The sequence below is a fragment of the Cynocephalus volans genome, chromosome 7 (assembly GCF_027409185.1).
Source record: "Cynocephalus volans isolate mCynVol1 chromosome 7, mCynVol1.pri, whole genome shotgun sequence".
Lineage (NCBI taxonomy): Eukaryota > Metazoa > Chordata > Mammalia > Dermoptera > Cynocephalidae > Cynocephalus > Cynocephalus volans.
The window spans coordinates 108,420,665-108,436,540 of NC_084466.1; the positions used below are offsets into that span (position 1 = coordinate 108,420,665).

At 45.6% G+C, this 15,876-nt stretch overlaps 1 protein-coding gene across 1 annotated transcript in view; it reads left to right on the top strand.

The window, feature by feature from the left end:
- Positions 1-403: 403 nt before the first annotated feature.
- Positions 404-15,876, top strand: part of CCDC6 (coiled-coil domain containing 6) — a 103,032-nt gene continuing 87,559 nt past the window's right edge. Inside the window, exon 1 of the mRNA XM_063102775.1 lies at positions 404-920. Coding sequence (XP_062958845.1) covers positions 612-920 — 309 coding nt within the window. The 5' untranslated portion in view covers positions 404-611. The remainder of the gene's footprint in view (positions 921-15,876) is intronic.

A 15,876-nucleotide genomic window follows, 5' to 3' on the forward strand; every position in this document is an offset into this window, starting at 1 on the left:
TATACACAGTCGGGTGAAGATGGGGCCATGACCCGGCTGGGGCTGGAAGTCGGAGCCAGGCTGACCTTTCCATGTGGCCCCAGCACCTGCGAGAGTGGTGGGGCATTGGTTTCCTTTTCCCCGGGGCAGGCGCGAGCCCGGAAGAGGCTGGGCGGCCTACGGCTTAAGTCAGGGGGCTCGGAGGCCCTCCATCGGAGCACGTGCGCCCGCCGAGCTGGTGCTGCGGGGGCAGGCCCGGCTTTCCTGCAGCGGCCGTGCCCGCCCGTGCCCTCCCCGCCGGCAGTCGCCAGGCGGCGGCGGGCGGGTCCCGGTGCTCTCGGCAAGCTTTGCAGGGCGGCCTAGCGAGCGCGCCAGGCCGGGCTGGAGCGAGCCCCAGTGCAATACTGCCCGAGCCCGGGCGGGGTCTCTGTTCTCTGGCAGAGGAGGTCCCTTGGCAGCGGGAAGCTCCCTCTCTTTCTCTCGCCGCGGCTCCGAGTCTGCGCCCTGGTGCCAGGCGCTCGGTTCGGCGCTCCCTGTGCTCTCCCCGCGCCCACTCATTCGCAGCGCAGCCTTCGCCGCCGCCGCCGCCTCCCTGCTCCTCCTCCTCCTCCTTTCCCCAGCCCGCCGCGGCCATGGCGGACAGCGCCAGCGAGAGCGACACGGACGGGGCGGGGGGCAACAGCAGCAGCTCGGCCGCCATGCAGTCGTCCTGCTCGTCGACCTCGGGTGGCGGCGGCGGCGGTGGCGGCGGGGGAGGTGGCGGCGGTGGGAAGTCGGGGGGCATTGTCATCTCGCCGTTCCGCCTGGAGGAGCTCACCAACCGCCTGGCCTCCCTGCAGCAGGAAAACAAGGTGTTGAAGATCGAGCTGGAGACCTACAAACTCAAGTGCAAGGCGCTGCAGGAGGAGAACCGCGACCTGCGCAAAGCCAGCGTGACCATCGTGAGTGCCCCCCGAGGGTGCGCCGCAACGCCGACCCCCGCACGCCCCCGGGAGGGGCTGCATCCGGACCCAGGCAGCCCACGGGACCCCCCAGACTCCCGGGATCCCGCAGCACGGACACTCCTTGCAGAGACCTACTGGTCTCCGGGGGGAGAGGGAGGTGTCCCTTCGGGGCCACGCGGGTCTGTCGTCCTCGGGGGCCCAGGACCCTCGCGGGGTGCGGGGGAAGGCTACTGGGGCAACTATCCGTAGTCCCTTCGTGCCTCTGGGGAGGAGGCCCCTCTGGGGCAGGGCTGGCGGCTTGGCTGGGGGGCGGGGTGGGACTTTTTTCAGTCCTGGCATGCTTGGGGGTTGTCCAAAATCTGGGGAACCCGAGTCGGAGGAGAGGGAGGAAGCTGGGGTCTTCAGGGGGCCTGTCTTGGAGTGCGGGGGTGGAGGGGTGCGCTGCTGGGCTTGGCACTCTGCTGGCATCAGGACGGCGCTAGCTTGATCGCCCGGGGAGGGGGCGGGAGAGAGTGGCCGGGAATCCGGGAAGTGGAGTTTGCTGGCCAGGATCGAGAGGGAAGGGCGGGTGTCGGAGCTAATGCTTTCACCTCCAGTTGGAAGCCCTTTCCTTTGGGGTGGGAGGGTGGGTGTGTGGGCGGTATACAGTGGGGAGAGTGCGGTATCTTAGTCTGGCCTGGAGAGGGCTGGGGCTGAAACGAGGGTGAAGGGTAGCGGCTGTGACTCCCTGGCTGAGCCTGATGTACGTGTGTTTGCTTCATTGGTGGTGGAGTGGTTAGGAGTACCTACCTCCGTGCCTCTGAGTCCAGTTAATTGACTGGTGAACAGGCCATCTGTTCTGTTTCTACCTGGCCCCCCGAGGCTACCCAGAAGAGGGGAAGAGTAGGTCTGTAGGTTTCTCTCCTGGTGTAGCAGGCATTTAGAAAGGCCGTGATGAGGCGAAACATAACTAGAAAAAGTACACTGTGTGCTCTCACCTAATATCCCTGCCAGCTCGCCACATCATTAACATGCAGAATCCCCGCACAGACAACCCTTTTCAGATCAAAACAGTTTCCCAGCCAGGAGCAGAGAAGGGAATGTCAAGAAAGCAAGGGGATAAATTGCCGTAGCTGCTGCACAATAGCCCATTAGACTGAACCTCAGATCGAGAAAAAGGGATGGATTTGGGGATGGATGAAGGATCACACTCTGGAAATGGAATGGGGCAAGTTTAGGATTCCCCTGTGCCAGGAAAAGTCTTCAGTAGAGGACTAAGTGTGTGTGTCCTTCCAGTGCTGGCTCACACATGAGAATTCTTATTCTTAATGAGAATTCTTATTCTTAATTTGTGTGGAAAGCAGATTTCCACCAAAGTTTTAGTGTGATCAGCAGCGTAAACAGTAATTGATTGTAGAAAGACACTTAGCATGCTGAAACCCGGTCCTGGTGAATGCAATTGGAGCAACATTCATGTGTCTCCAGACTGTAAAGTTCTGGAAGTACCCTTTTGCTAGGAGGGGGGAGGGATTTCCAAAGGCAGCCATTTCCAAGCCTCCTATGTAGCTTTTTTGTCTGAGAGAGATGTCTCTGCTGAGTGAGTGGGGGTTCGAGAAGAGGGGAAAGTTGGTGAAGGCAGTTTATTTAAAGTTTGAATTAGGAAATGAGAAGGTTAGTCTCTTGGAGATTGTGAACCATGGAAAGTAAGACTTACATGACAAAATCTCTAGCCTCTTGCATACAGTGAGCAATTCAGGCTGTTTTTGTTTATTTGGGAGAGGGTGAGGGATGGGGGTGGAGAGACTATGAAAGGGTTATCTGTTTGACACTTTGACCATATTATAAGTAGGTCTGTAAATTGTACATAAATATGCCTTACAGGGACAAACATGTTCATTCCTGGTGTGTAAGATCAGAGGCCTTTTGAATACTTGGCTCAGAGAGTGTGTAAGGTGGTGGCTTTATTTCTTAGCACTTATCCTCAGCTAAAACTGACATTCAACTGAATATACTTTGTGAAATGTTCTGTGGCCTTACTGGGAAAAGTTTTAAAACGGTTTTAGATGACAATCCACAAGTACTAGAAGCCTCTTCATTCTTCTTTAATCTCTGACTAATGTATTCAGGGAGACAAGTAAAATTGCTTGTGGTTCTCCTGTTGCTGTAATACTTGGTAGATGTTTCTAAGGAGCTAGATGACAAATACAAAAAAGGGATTCCCTTCAGCTTTTGAGTGTTTTGTGAACTGACCCAGCATCCAGATTGTGTTGGAGTGGGCATGACCTCTCAGGTGTGGAATTTGGGAGGAGAAATGTGTGACTCCATGAAATGGGTCTGTGGATGTAAGGAATCCATTGAACAACACTGCTTCATAGTTTATGTGAAGGTTAAGCTGGACAGTCCCTGACAACTCTGACTTTGTATTGCTCTTGCCAGTAGCTGCCTATGAGGTTTGGGATAAGGCCTAGATAATCAATTAAATGAAGGCCTTGCTTGATTTTTCACTATTTTAGTTAATTTGAAGGGAAGATGCTACCATAATCCTATTACTTGCCTTCCTGGCTCTTATTAGTTCCTCCGATTATGATATTAACTTTCATGTTCTTCAACACTAAAGGTGATTATGGCTGTCTTTCCTTTTCCTTTAACATGTTCAGGAAGGCACGTTGCCTTTTAGCCATACCCTGGAGAAGAGTGAGGCACCCTGTATTTCTTTTTTTAATAGACATTGTTTTTTAGAGCAGTTTTACGTTCACAGTAAAACTGAGCTTAAGGTACAGAAATTCTCACCCCACCATCACAGCCTCTCCCACCAGCACAGCCTCTCCCACCATCAAAATCCTGCACCAGAGTGGTCCATTTGTTACAACTGATAAACCTGTATTGACACATCATCACCCAAAGTCTATAGTTTACATAGAATTCACTCTTTGTGTTAGACATTCTGTGGGTTTAGACAAATTTAGAATGACGTCTGTCCACAATTATAGTATCATACAGAGTAGTTTCACTGCCATAAAAATTCTCAGTGCTCTCTCTATTCATCCTTCCCTCCCTGATTATCCCCCGGTAATCACCGATCCTTTTACGCTCTCCATAGTTTTGTCTTCCCCAGAATATCATATAGTTTGTGGCCTTTTCAGATTGGCTTCTTTTACTTAGTAATATGCATTTGTTTCCTCCATGTTTTATTCGTGGCTTGATAGCTCGTTTCTTTTTAGCATTGAATTATATTCCATTGTTTGGATGTATCATAGTTTATTTGTCCATTCACCTACTGAAGGACATCTGGTTGCTTCCAAGTTTTGGCAATTATGAATAAAGCTGCTATAAGAAAATCATGTGCAGGTTTATGTCTGGACAGAAGATTTCAGCTCGTTTGGATAAATACCAAGGAGCACGATTGCTGGATCGTGTGGTAAGAGTATGTTTAGTTCTGTAAGAAATTGTCAAACTGTCTTCCACAGTGGCTGTACCATTTTGTAATCCCACCAGCGATGAATGGGAGTTTTTGTTGCTGCACATTCTTGCCAGCATTTGGTGTTGTCAGTGTTCTGGATTTTGGCTATTCTAATGGGTGTATAGTGGTATCTCATTGCTGTACCCTTTTTAGCCAAGTCCAAAGGCAAATAGAAGCTCTTAACCAATGGTCTTTTCTGGTATATCAGTGCTTATTCTTATCAGTCTACCCATTTAATAAGGGACAGGTTTCATGAGACTGTTCTCAGCATCTTAAGGAGGTATCAACTGTAAGAAACCTTTTATCCATGTCTACAAGCGCTGGGTGCATCTGGCAGTTACAGCTTGCTGCCCTGCCCCCGACCCCCAATATGTTTTATTGGGGGCTTAGAGATGGAATAGAATGTTTTGAATGGTTATTTGATTTCACCCATTAAATCAACAGTGGAACCCGGCTACTGACTCTAGATCATAATTCCTTTTTTTGGAGTGGGGTTAATAAACAAAAAACAAATGCTTAGTCACCATTTTGAGTCGCTTTTATGTGTCAGGCCAGATCTGTCTGGCTTGTCCTGTGAGTGAGAATGTGATTGTGAATTATCTGATTCAGTGCAGTGAGGAACGTCAAGGGGTGGTGGTTTCTGAGAAGGTGAGGAAGATGCAATTGTGTGCAGTAATTGGATGGCTTCAAAGTTCTCAAATAGTTGCTGGTATTCTCAGAGTATAAGCAGGACCTCAACTGGTTCTCTAGTGTGTGCCTTTTCTAGACAGGTTCAGACCTTCAGTATGTGTTTGGTTTGGAAATAAAAGGCCTATGATAAATCACTAGTATTTAAGTATCTTTTTCTGATTATAAAATTAATCCTTCATTGTGGAAGTTTAGGAAAACAGAATTACAAAGGAGTTTTGAAGTTGTACTAGAAAAACATGTTGGTATGGCATGATTAGAAAACTTGGCTATTTTAAATATCAACAGTGTAATGGTTTCATTAACCAGTAAAAACCACCGTATAGTTAATGTTGTATATTTTGGATTATTTACTCTGGAAGACTAACATACTATTTTTCATTTTTAAGACTTCATTTTGGCAGACTCTCAGATCGACATTGCCCTTGTTAAGAGGTGTGGTGTCCCCCCCCCCACCCTTTTTCCTATTTAGAGAAAATATTTCTGATTTTTATGGAAACACCCAACTTTAGACACAACTTTCAGGAAAATGTGACCTCACATTTAGGTCTAACTGAACACAAGTTTTCTTAAAGAGGTTATTCTAGTATTCTGCATTTAAACATTTTCACATTTGTAGGTACCTTCTGTGTGTTACATATAATCTATTTGTACTTAATTAAAAAAAAAGTCTTAATGGAAGTATGGTCCTTATTTGCTGCAGATGGGGGAATAGTTAGAGAATCCACAGTATCTGGTTTGTGGTGGTGACGCTTGTTTAAGACGAGAGGGGCTAGTCTAAAGCAAAAATCTGGAGCAGTTTTTGCTTGCTTAAAAACCTCTGATGGCTCCCTGTTGCCCTCTGGACCCAGGTCAACTTTCTGGTGGTTCCCCACTCCCTGCATGACAGGCCCCTGCTTGCTTTCCATCCGAACCCCTTACACGCAGTTCACCTAGTGTGCATTCTCTAAGCTCTCTCTCGCCTGAACTTCTAGCTCCCAGAATTTCAATAGACTTCCCTGGTTTCTCAAGGGTGGGTGTACCTCCTGCCCTTAAATGCCCTTCTCTACTCCTCCCTTGCCTTTTTACCTGTTCAGGTGGACTGTTCAGCCTCTCCTACCCAAACCCTTCCCCAAACCCCTCCCCGGTGTGCCCCAGCACTGCCTCTTCATCAGCTACACTCTGGGTCGGGTGCCTGCTCATATTCCACAGCACCCGTCTGTCACTTACCCTCCAACACACAGATCTTCCCCAGCAGATGTGTAAATTCCTCTGGGGGCAGAATTTGCCTTGTTCATCACATTCCTCAGTGCCTGGCATTCGGTGGACACTCAGAGGTTGGAGTTGGCCCTAGAGGCATTGTGTGTTTGTATTTTCTCAGGGCAAGGTGCTGGTACTTGTCTCCTGTACCTTTTGGTCATAGAGCTACTCTCCTGCCACAACAGCAAACACCATGTTCACCACATGGTTAAAGAGACTGGATGGATGGATACTCTGTATACTTTGGGGGACCACTGCAATCAGTGTGTGCCCTAAGCCCTTGCCTTCTAGCCTTGGTGATTTTATCTGAAAAGGGACAAAATGTCTTCAGGTTCACCTTTCCAAGGGTTTCTGAGCAAGGCTTAGAGGAAAAAGTAGCCCTGTTGGAAGTATTCAGATTTACTGCCTTGGTTCTGGTGAGGGTAATAGATGTTTCCTATGAGTTTCTTTAATGTTGAGTGCACCACATCCACCTCTCGGAAACGACTGTGGACCATCCTAAGTACTGGTGACCTGAAGCTCACACTGGGGGAGACTTGTTGAATGCTTGTTGATGTCCATGAGTGGCTTGCAGAATGGAGGTGGAGCGATGATACAGTGTCAGTCAGTGTACTTGGGTTCTGTGTGCGTCTTTTCCCCTTTAAATCGTGCCTTGCAGAGATAATTATGTTTACACCTAGAATTGCTAATCTGAGCTTTTAAACTACAGATGGTTTGAGCAAGGAGTAATAGTAGTCTTTCTTGTCTCCTCCGTGTACTTTATTCTTCAGTGGGTAGGTGTTGCTTTTTGTTTTCAATCACAGTGTAGGTACTTTTAGATACCTATATGGAATTATTTTCATTGCCAGTAAAGTAAACGTTCACTGCTTTAGTATGTTTCTACTCGTTGGAGGTTGCAATTTTCTTGACAGAGAAACTAATGTTCTGGAAAATATTTCTAATCCTCAGGATCTTGGAGTGGTGTTACCTTGTAGACTCTTCCTATTTCCCTAACACTGTCACATTTTCTTATCTTTTATGGTTGTCATTATCTACAGCTGTGAAATTGTTCCCAACCCTCATTCCAGTAAGTTGAAAAAGTCATTTTGGGGGGGGGGGGGAGGAAGAACAGGGTTAACAGTGTGATTGATAGTTATTTAGAATTAACCTCTCTTTACTTTATTATCGGTCCCCAGATCTGATGTATGGAGTGCAATTTAGTGATTAAAATTCATTACAGTAGTTATTTGTTTAATGCTGGGGGAATTTGCTGTGATTCCCCACCCCCCTGGCCCCCCACCTTTGCTTTCTCTGTGAGACACAAAATGGCATGTGATAAATAGTCAGGATTCAACCTTCAAGTGCTTGTACACAGCCTACTGTGTGCCAAATACTCAGAAATATCCAAAAGGAATGTCAGGACTCCTCCAGTAGCCTAACAAGCATTGCACTTGACTTTCATTCAGTTTGGCCCTGGCCTGATGCCATAGGGAATTTGTAGCAGAAGGAAACAGTCCTTTTCTTTCCAGCCTAGAGGGTGGTAAAGAGAAGAAGTAATCAGCATATACTTGGAAGCAAGAAAGGAAGTTCAGGCAGATGCCTGTAGGGGTTCGGAGGGGGCACAATTTAAATTTTACATTCCACTTTCCCAAATGAAGTTCATCTGTCTCAGTGAATACCTTTAAGGAAAACAGTGAGTCATAGTCACTCGCAGTTTAATTAGCTTGTAGTTTATTTTGTAAGGCAGAAATGGGGGGAGCTGTTGCTCAATTGATCTGTGTTCAGGTGGCATGGGGAGGGAAGGCTTTTTGTTTGTTTTAATTTTCATTTTTATGTGGTGATGAGTGAAGAGAAATATCATTGTTTTAATTTCGTAATTTGCATCTGTCAGTAGATCAGAATTATCGAGGTGGTTTTTCCTCTATTCCTTTTATACTCTGGGGCCCACCCATGGAATATTGTTGGATGGATGGAATTTCCTGTCTGTAATCTGAAACTATGTGAAAGCAAAGACGTCTGGTAAAATTAATTAGAGATACTATTTTATGGCAATTTTTGGCTTTAGTTTTTTTTTTTTTTTTTTTTTTAAGGTGGTGCTGATTGATGGGCTAATCTCCATGCATCTGTTCTAGATCAGTCCAGCCTCGGTGGGTGCCAGGTGTGTGTCCAGAGTAATCTGGTTAATATCCACCAGGGCATCTCAGGGCACTGGGGATCAGATGAGGCCACTGGGTACTGAGGAGCAGAGTTTGGCTGTTAAGCCAGACACAGGTCATAATTCAAAAAGTTTTCCATAGGAGGAAAGAGAAAAGTGAAAGAATGCAAACAGCATGGATTACGGATAAGACAAAGAAAATTTTTAGAAATCTTATTACCTGTATTAAACATTTCATGTGCTGCTTTCATAAATGAACGGTTTGAGCCTTTTGTGCTATCCGCTTTTTGAGACTGAATTAGAGGGGCTAAAAGGGACAGATTTGGGAGAAAAATAATTATAGTCGGTGTTTAATATAGAAAGAACTTTTCAACTCATGAAATTATTATGTAAGCAGTGACCTTTTTTTTTTCTCCCAGCTATCCTAATGATACTAACTCAAATGATAACTTTTATTCTTCTGAAAAAAAATTTTTTTTTTTTGGCAGAGGGTTCTTCACTAGACAGGGCTTAATTTGTTTAAAAAGAAAAAAAAAAGACATTTGCTGAGTCAAAATATTGTGTGTCTGCTTTATTTAGTAGCTCCAAACTATAGAGACACTGTGAGAAAAACAATTGGCTATATGGTTTTTAGTGTCTACCAACCAGGGAGTACTATTTTAAGTGTATACTCCATAATGTAGAGGGTTGGACTTCTTCAGGTCCAAATCACCATCCAGTAAGGGGCCATGTCTTTTGAAAAGTATGTTAACTATTTCACGCTATTTTCAACCTTGAATGCGTGGAATTTATTATCAAGAAGTGCTAGGTACCCAGAGAAGAAAGCCGGTGACCTTCCTTCTTGTTTTTTAATTATTATTATTTTAAAATTTTTTATTGTGGTAAAATCTACACAACATTTAATTTACCATTTAAAACCATATTTTAAAATGAGAAATATTCCCTTTTTTTGTGGGGGAGAGGAGGGGTGGGAAGCTGGCCGGTATGGGGATCTGAATCCTTGACCTTGGTGTTACAACACTGCACTCTAATCAGCTGAGCTAACTAAACAGCCTATTTTAAGCATTTTTAAGTGTACAATTCACTGGCATTAAGTACATTCACAGTGTTTTGCAACCATTGTCCATTTCAAGGACTTTTTCATCATCCCAAAGAGGAATTCTGTACTCACTAAACAAATTCCCATTTTCCCCTCCCCTGGTAATCTCTATTCTTAGTGACTTTTAAGCACTTTTATTTTTTAAAAGAAAAACTTGCTATGATCTACAAAAGCATCTAGTCACTTTTTATAGTCCTGGCATTGATGTTATAAATTTGGACCTAAAGTGTTTTAATGGAAGTGCTATTGGTATCTTGCTCCAACTTAAGTTTTTATTGCCTGTTTTTATCCCGCATCTGATTCTTTTCTGTCATTCAACAAATGTGTACGGTGTGCCCCAGCCCTGGGTTAGGCAGCTGTTGTTCTAATTTGTATGTACAGTAAGGACCCAGATGTGGAGAATGCTGGATGAGGGAATAACCCACAGTGAAGGTTTGTCCTTCAGGAGAGAGAAAGGACTTTGCCCAAACACCTTATCGGTGATGGTTGCGTTTTTAAAAAATGTATTTTAAGCATTTAATTTCCTTGACAGCATTTTGAAAAAACCGTAGTTTAAGAAAGTCTAAAGAAAAAAGCTTGAAGAATTTTTATTAACCAGCATTATCTGCCTTCCAAATCTTTTCGTGTTATGATAACAGTTTATGAAGTGCTTACTATGGGATAGGCACTTCTGGAAGCAGTTTGCATATATGCTCACATTTAATCCTCACCACAGTCCAGACCAAGAGAAGTTGCATAACTTGCCTGAGGTCCTGTGGCTGTCGGGTGGGGCTGGGATTGGAACCTACGTCTGGCCTCAGATCTTAAGTACAGGGTGGGATATAAATTAATTTAGGGACAGTTTTATATTTACTCCATTGTGGGCATTTTCTTTCAGTCGTTTCTATACAGTTCTATTCCTTCAGTTAGGGTAGTCAGGGCTGCCCTGTTACCACAGAAAATTCCCTGGATGCCAAGCCTTAAGAGAGTGTTGCCAGGGTAGCAAACTCCCTTTCTTGGAAAAGAGACAGCGATGGAGAGGGTGCCTTCAGTGTGTGGGGGATGGTCTGTGCTCCCCTTTCTCCCCTTTCTGGCCCCGCTGCCCTCTAGTTGGGCCTTGGTCTATCCCACTCCTGTACCCTGTCCAATATATACCCCAGTGCGTTGCCACCTCTGCAGCCATATAACTCTTCCCCTCTCTCCTCCTCACAGTCTGGAAACAGTTTCTTACTTTGTACTTATGTTACAGCCTCTACTTAAAGATAGTCTGAACACTGTGCAGTGGATTTTTTTGAGCACCTGCTGTATGCCAGGCAGTGTGCCTGTCCATAACAACTGGAATAAGATTGTACTGGGAAGTTGGTGGAGGGGCCCTGATCCAATCCAGGAGTGGAGACATAGTTAGAGAGGCCTTGCTCTGGAAAGAGGTGATTTTTTTTTTTTTTGGTAGCCGAGCCCTGGCGGATAAATTGAAGTTAATCTAGAAGAAGGTGTGGGTGTGAGGGTGGCTGAAGAAGGCACTTCTCTCACACCTGAGCAGAACCTGAATGTCAGAAAAATGAAGCTGAGGAGGAGAGCAGGGTCCAGGTGGCAAGTCTGGTGGGATCTGCCCCTGGGTTCCATCCACTAATACAAAATGTATTGGTCCCTTTCTGTTGCTTTTAACAGAACACCTGAGACTGGATAATTTATAAAGAAATGAAATTTATTTCTTACATTTTTGAGGCTGGTAAGCCTATGGTCCGGGGGCACATCTGGTGAGGGCCTTGTCCTGGGTGGAACTCTACAGTCTTATGGCGACCAGGGTGTCACATGGTGAAAATTGGCTGAGCAAGAGAGGGAGCTAACCTTCTCACTTGTTCTCCTTATAAAGCCATCAGAACCACACCCACGACCACCCATTAAACCATCAGTCCATTACTCTGTGATGGTTTTCGAGATCCAGTCACCTATTAAAGGTCCTACCTTCCACTATCATATTGGGAATTAAGTTCCAGCATGAGCTTGGGGGACATTCGGACTACAGCACTACAGAAGAGCGGCGAGGGAGAAGGGCAGAGAGAGGGAGGAGCGTTTCTGCCTTTTAGAAATCCTCTCTGCTTAGTGCAGATATTTGTGTTTTCCTTCTGAACTATTTGCAGACAGGTATTTTGTCATTTGTCATGCATAAGATGATCTGTCTTGTTCCATGCTAATAGGTGCGTATTGCAGTCTGACTCTGTGCCCAGTACAGTTCTCAACACTTTACGTTTAGGAGTTTATTGAATCCTCACAACAACTCTTTGTGATCTTCATGCTACAGATGAAGAAATAGGTACAGGGAGTCTCAGCAACCCCTCGAAGATTGTAGTGAGTGGTAGAACAGAGATTTGAACACAGCACTCTGACCGTACCTTGCATGGTGACTGGCCATAAAGACCTTGCTACTTGAAAGATCATTTGTATTTTCCCACAGCCTTAACACAGTAGCTGTTCAGTCAAGTGTATGGAATTTATTTTGGGAGGTGCCCATGTTTACTCTTTGTCAACTCTTCAGTGGAATATAACATACTTATTGTAAAGTGTACCAACTGTATGCACAAACTCATTGAACAGTGCCCAGTGACTTTGGAAATGAACTCACTGGTGTAACCACCTCCCAGTTCAGATACACACTATCATCAGCACCTGTGAACCTTCCATGTACTCTGTTCTAGACAGTACCCCCAGAAGGTAACCCTGTTCTGACTTCTCTCGTATAGATTCGTTTTACTTGTGTTTAAACTTCATATAAATAGAATTATGCAGAATGTATGTGTACGTCTGGATTCTTTGATTTGTTTTCCTAGTTCACACATTTGCCTATACTAAACAGTATCCATATTGTTGCATATAGTGGTAGTTCTTTTTTATTACTGTGAAGATTCCACTGCATGGTATCTGTGAAATTGTTTTTAGGTTTAGTGTCTGTCCCTTGGGTGGCCGCACCCCCTTCCCTCAGTGTTGGTCACTGGGCATTGGTCAGTGTGACAGGAGTGTGGCACAGCAGAGGACATGCAGGCCTTACAGGACTGACTTGGGTTCCAGTTAATTGAGGTTCTAGCTACCTTCCTAGCTAAGTTATACAGCATTCAGAGCCTTTGAACCTTGGTTTACTTGCCTGTGAAAACAACAGTCGGTAGGGTTGATACCAATCTTGTTTCCATCCTGCTGCTGTTATGAGGATCAAATGAGATGATACACATGAAAGTGTGTTGGTAATTTGTGAATTATTATCCCTGTGGAATATGATATTAAAGATTATTCGTGTCCCTCCATCCCCACACACTTTCTATTGTTCTCCAAAATACATTTCAGAATCAGTCCTGCCCTGGTTAGTCCTATAAGATGATGATAGAAAAATAACCTCTTGAAAGCTGAGAAAGGACGGTTGAGGCAGCACCAGGCTCCCTGTAGACCTCAGGCTGGGGAGCGCTGCAGCCCAGCTTCTTGGAATCTGTGTTTCTCTGGCACTTGAGGATGCCTGGGAACTTGGCCAGTTGCCTAGGGTTGGGTAAGCCAGGATTAAACCAGCCTGTGTGGCTGTGTAAAAGGGGACTTTACACAGGGGGGGACTCCCCCAGGACTGTGGGAAGCAAACACCCTTCCCTAAAAGATCTGGGTTTTGTTGTCCCCCCCCCCCCAAAAAAAAAGAGCCAACATGTTACCTTTTCCCAGTTTTCTAACTTTAGCACTATGGGCGGATAGAAGACTGTCAAAGCTGTCTTCTATGACATGTGACTTGACCTTTTTTCGTGGGGGAGCAGGTTCTAGAAGGTGGTCTTTGATGGCCAACGCCCTAGGGCCACTTCTGCTTAGCTGCTGGTTTGAAGAACAGAAACCAGAACATGAGTGTCTTTGAAGGTGCCTGACTGTTCAGGCTTGCAGAACCCACATGATGGAAGGCCAGCCCCAGGTTAGGAGCCAGGGGCAGCTCTGGGGGTGGCAGTAGTTTTCTCTGTTTGCAGGGGACTCCTCAGGTGACTGCTTTTCTTTCTGTTGCCTCTGGATCTCTCTCTCTAGCAATAGAAATGGTAGCCTCGGGATTTTTTGAAGGTTGAACATACTTTTCACCAAAATACTGTTTTGATTTTATTGGCCTGATGTAAAGGCTTTGGGGATGGTAAGAGAGGGCAGGGAGGATATTTTATCTAATTCAGGGACTCAGCTTGCCTTGTAAATAAATAAGTTAAAGTAAGCCACCTTGAACTTAGAAATACCCTTACTGCTTTTGCTGTTGTCTGTCTACCAGGGACGTGGGGCTCTAGCCAAGACCGAAGCCTTGTGTTTTCTCTCTGCCTCTCTCCCATGCTACTTCTCTGAACACTTTCCCATTGAACTCTTTTTCAGGTAAGGGAGAGTAGCACTACTGAGAGTAATGCCTAATTTGCTTGGTTCTTACCTGGCTCAGAGCCTTGCAGCTCTGGGTCATGAGTACCTGACGGGTGATGTGAAAATGGAATTGGAGTTCATGTGTTAACCCACAAATGAAAACCAGTAAGCTTTACTGCTTCCCATAAGTACAGTATACTCTTCCTGCAGTTCTCAAAGTCTTCTATAGGTTCCTCTGCTTTTGTTTATGCTTTTAATTTTATATGTTGTAGATTAGCATTCTCTGTTAGGCCATCTGTGTGAATTATCCCTCCTTTTCAATTTTATTCATTAACTCCTTTCTAATTTTCGACCTCAGGGTTCTTTTGGAGAACTTGGTGTAATGGAGAGAAACTTGGAAACCAAGTAGGGTTGCCAAAGTTAGCAAGTATAAACATAGGATGCACAGCGGTATTTAAATTTCAGATAAACATGAATCATTTTTTAGTATATATTTGTCCTAAATGTTGCATGGAACATACATATGCTAAAAAATTACTTTTTGTTTATCTGGAATTTAAATTGACCTGGGCATTCTGTATTTTATCTGGTAGTCCTAAAACCTGGAGTACTTGTGTTAAAGATCTCAGTTTTCTTCCTTCCTAGCTGTGTGATCGTGGGATGACTTGGCTGACCTGAGGCCACCTTGCCTTCTCTTGTCACACTGCACTATAAGATGCAATCCCTGGGCTTAGGGCATCCAAAGCCCAGGAAGACCTTGTGCCTGCCGTGAAGGGGCTCCGGTTGTTGGAGAGACAGGTGGGAAAGCACTGACCACACGATGGGTGGAGGGTGGTCAGTTTATCATTCACGGTTCACATGGGAAAGCAGGAACCACACAGGGAGGGAAGAATGTAGCTCAGGGAACTGGTTATCCCCTTGGAAGAGGTGCTGAGAAGCAGATGTAGGGGTGGGCAGTGAGACAGCCCAGGGGTTTCTGATAGCAGGATGCTGCTCCCACACTTCCTCTGGAGGATGGAGGGAGGAGGTGGTGTTATCAGAGCCCAGGGGCTGGGGTCACACAGGGTAAGCTGGAGCCACAGTGGGCCTTGAGACAGATGCTGCCCAAGGTGGAGAAAGGGGGGAAACACCCTGGATTCTCCCATCCTTCCATCCTCCCGTCTCTTACCAGTGCCTCTCACTGGCTGAATTTGGTAGGAAGTTGGCTGACATTGGGACTTGGGAGATGCAGCCCTCAAAGGCTGCCCCTACCTTGCAGAGTAGGAGAAGGGAAGTGTAGGCATCTTGGGCTGGACAGATCCAGCATTGGCTTGGGAAGAAATGAAAATGGAATGACTGTGCTTGGCTGGGCAGTTTTTGAACACTTTGTGGATGACAGAATGTTGGAGGACTCATAGGTTTTCATTCTCTCAAGAGGGGAGAAGGAACAGTGTGGATAAAGGCATGGCAACTTGAACCCACGGGCTCCACTGAGAGTGTCTCATGCAGCTCCGAATGTTTGGATTAGTACTTGAGGTCTTCCCCATCCCGTTTCTTCTGCCTCAGAAGCCCCTCTCACAGAATACTTTCTCAGGTTTCCAAGTCGTCGTTTATGGCTGATGTGCATCTTCCCACAGGGAATGCCAGGTGGGAAGCTGTGCACCTGAGCATCTTCCAGGCCAGCTGCTGCTGACACAGAACATGCCCCATTTAACCAGTGGGGATCAGCTTGTGATTCCCCAGCAGCACTGGGAAGCTGGGAAGGGATCCATGGCCAGTGCCAGTTACGTGAACGATGTGCGAATGGTGCTTGGGTGAGGATGCGGATGCTCTGGGAGGAGAACTGGCTACCCAAGTTAGTGCAGACCTCGTTTCTCACATTCTCCTGCTGTCAAAGGTGTTTTTATGAGGATAGTGGATTTTGTTTAAAACACCGTTTTCTTTGATTATGGAAATTTTTAAGCATACACAGAAGTAGAGTCAATCTACAAGCCTCTTGCTTCACCAATTTTGCAATACTTTCATCCACAATTAGTTCAATTTGCAT